Source organism: Atta cephalotes (genome assembly GCF_000143395.1).
Source record: "Atta cephalotes unplaced genomic scaffold scaffold00023, whole genome shotgun sequence".
In the NCBI taxonomy this organism is placed as follows: Eukaryota; Metazoa; Arthropoda; class Insecta; order Hymenoptera; family Formicidae; genus Atta; species Atta cephalotes.
The window spans coordinates 4,781,767-4,784,216 of record NW_012130087.1 but is presented as its reverse complement, the minus strand read 5'-3'; the positions used below and the strand labels follow the sequence as shown (position 1 = coordinate 4,784,216).

General features: G+C 30.3%; 1 protein-coding gene across 1 annotated transcript in view; it reads right to left on the bottom strand.

Annotated features, from left to right (window-relative positions):
* Positions 1 to 2,450, bottom strand: part of LOC105619956 (peroxisomal N(1)-acetyl-spermine/spermidine oxidase) — a 15,846-nt gene that overhangs the window by 5,852 nt on the left and 7,544 nt on the right. The window contains exons 4-5 of the mRNA XM_012201470.1: positions 1,176 to 1,389; positions 307 to 540 (exon numbers count right to left, since the gene is read on the bottom strand). Coding sequence (XP_012056860.1) covers positions 307 to 540; positions 1,176 to 1,389 — 448 coding nt within the window. The remainder of the gene's footprint in view (positions 1 to 306; positions 541 to 1,175; positions 1,390 to 2,450) is intronic.

Genomic DNA, 2,450 nt, shown 5'->3' with positions numbered 1-2,450 from the left:
ACATTTCTTCAAACTTGATTTTTTTTTAAACAAATAATGCAAAAATTATCTTTGAATTATTTTTAATGTTTTCACATTAGTATTATTATTACACTAAAAGTTTATATATCCTTTCTTTTTACAAAAGAAAGAAGGATGTATAAATGTATGACATATTTCATGTATAAAATTCATGTATAAATATTCATAGATGTTTATATATGTTTATACATATTTATACATATTCATACATGACAAATTTGTTACCAGGATTAAACATGTAATGTATAATGATTTCCTTTGACAGTGTTATACTGTTAAAAACACCTCTATTGCACGTTGTTTCTTCTGCGGTAAAGGTGGCACGAACATCGAAGAATGTTTCTCTTTCAAAACACCTAGTGATCCAGTGAATATAACATGCGATGCGGAATATTCGCATCCATCCCTAGTAGTCACCGTCACATTCTCGCCTGAGCTATAATTGCAAGTTGTCACAACTTTTTCGAATTCTATTTTTTCCATTACTGACAAACGTTCCTCTGGATTTGGAATTTTTTGCTGATAAAATAAAATTACATATATTTGATTAGAAAAAATAATAGATAAGGTTAATTATTTTACTTAATTAATTATATTACTTAATTAAGATGTATTAAAATATTTTAAAAATAAATTAAATATTTATTTTGTAAAAACACAATCAATGTCTTAAACGGTCTAGTTAGGTCTTAACTCTGCTTGTATGATTTTCTGAATTTATACACTACGTATATAATCCTTTAAAATGACTTTTCGATCTTGAAATGCAATCAAAATGTTAAATTGCTAGTCAATTTAATTTGTGATATTATTGTGATAGTTTAGTAGAGTTTTGCGTTTCAAGACCGAAAAATTATTTTGATATGAATTTTAAAGAACTACATACGTAATATATACACACAGAAACATACAAACCTTTACCATCCAATTAGACTGTTTAAGATTGATTTCCATAGATTGTATTTCTCGCGGTCCTAAGATTTAAGATTATTTATTTTATACTTGATTAATTTAATTTTAAATAACGATCACTATTTTTTGTTAATAGAATACATTTTATATTTCATTGTTATGTAAAATAAAATGTTATTGAAAACATTTTTATACATTGCATTTCTAATTCAATATCATTAAATAATTTTGATGAATTTTACCAATAATATATCAAAAATCGTTTTATAACCACATCCTTTCCAATTCAAATTAAGATCGCCTTCACATTCCCAATATTCTGTAAAAAGTTTCACAGAAACGTCAAACCATGTGTCGCTGCTTTCTGCAGTGTTTTGCATCTTTTCTATCAAAGATAAATATTCAGCAACTTTAGTACGATTCATGAAAGGCTTTTCGTCAAAAGCTTTATAATATCTAGAACATTAATATAGTAATGATTCAGTATTTATCATATTCATAACATATTTTATCAAAATATTAATATTAATATTAATTTTGTATCTATACATAGTATTTCAACCACAGATTTCTACAACAAGACTGCTGACTCAATCCCAAACAGAACAACAAGTCATTATGATATCAAAATTACTCCAAAATGATCATTAAAAATCATTTTTCAATCATATCTAATTCATTTTAATGTCACTTTGACATTATCGTAACTTGTTATTCTGCTTGGTATATGACAGAAAAAGAACCTGATCCTTTTGTTGTCCTTATTTTAGTTTACATGTACATCCTATATGCATCCTGTCTAATAGTATCACGTGAATTTATGTAAAAATACATTACAATCTGTTTATAGAAGCTGTGATTTCAACTTATTAGGTGTACAACTTTGCTTCCGCCGTTTTCTTATAGATGGCTTTAGCGGTAAGTGGTGGTCGAAATAAATAGATCATAGACGTCATACAATAAACTTGGGCATCTGTCAACACAACCCCATAGAAACATTAGTCGATTTGTGTCTGCATCATAAAGTTATTCTCGATTACAAATGTCAGTTTACGAGCCAAATTCTCGTCTTTTGCGGGAGGTTTTAATTTTTTGCTTCAATATGAAGAAATCTGCGACTGAGGCTCATCGAATGCTCTCAAATACTTATGGTGAGGCCGCTATTAGTGAAAGAACGTGTCGTGAGTGGTTTCAATACTTCAAGAACGGTGATTTTGACGTCCAAGGTCATGCTCTGTATTTGGTGGGACCAGCTCGGCGTAGTGTATTATGAACTGTTAAAACCGACTGAAACAATCACAGGCGATCGGTATCGAACGCAATTGATGCGTTTGAGCCGAGCATTGAAAGACAAACGGCCGCAATACAACGAGAGACACGATAAAGTGATTTTGCAGCATAACAATGCTCGACCTCATGTTGCGAAAGTGGTGGTTGGAAAGTGGAAAGACATACTTGGAAACGTTGAAATGGGAAGTCCTACCCCACCTGCCATATTCTCCAGACGTTGCTCCCTC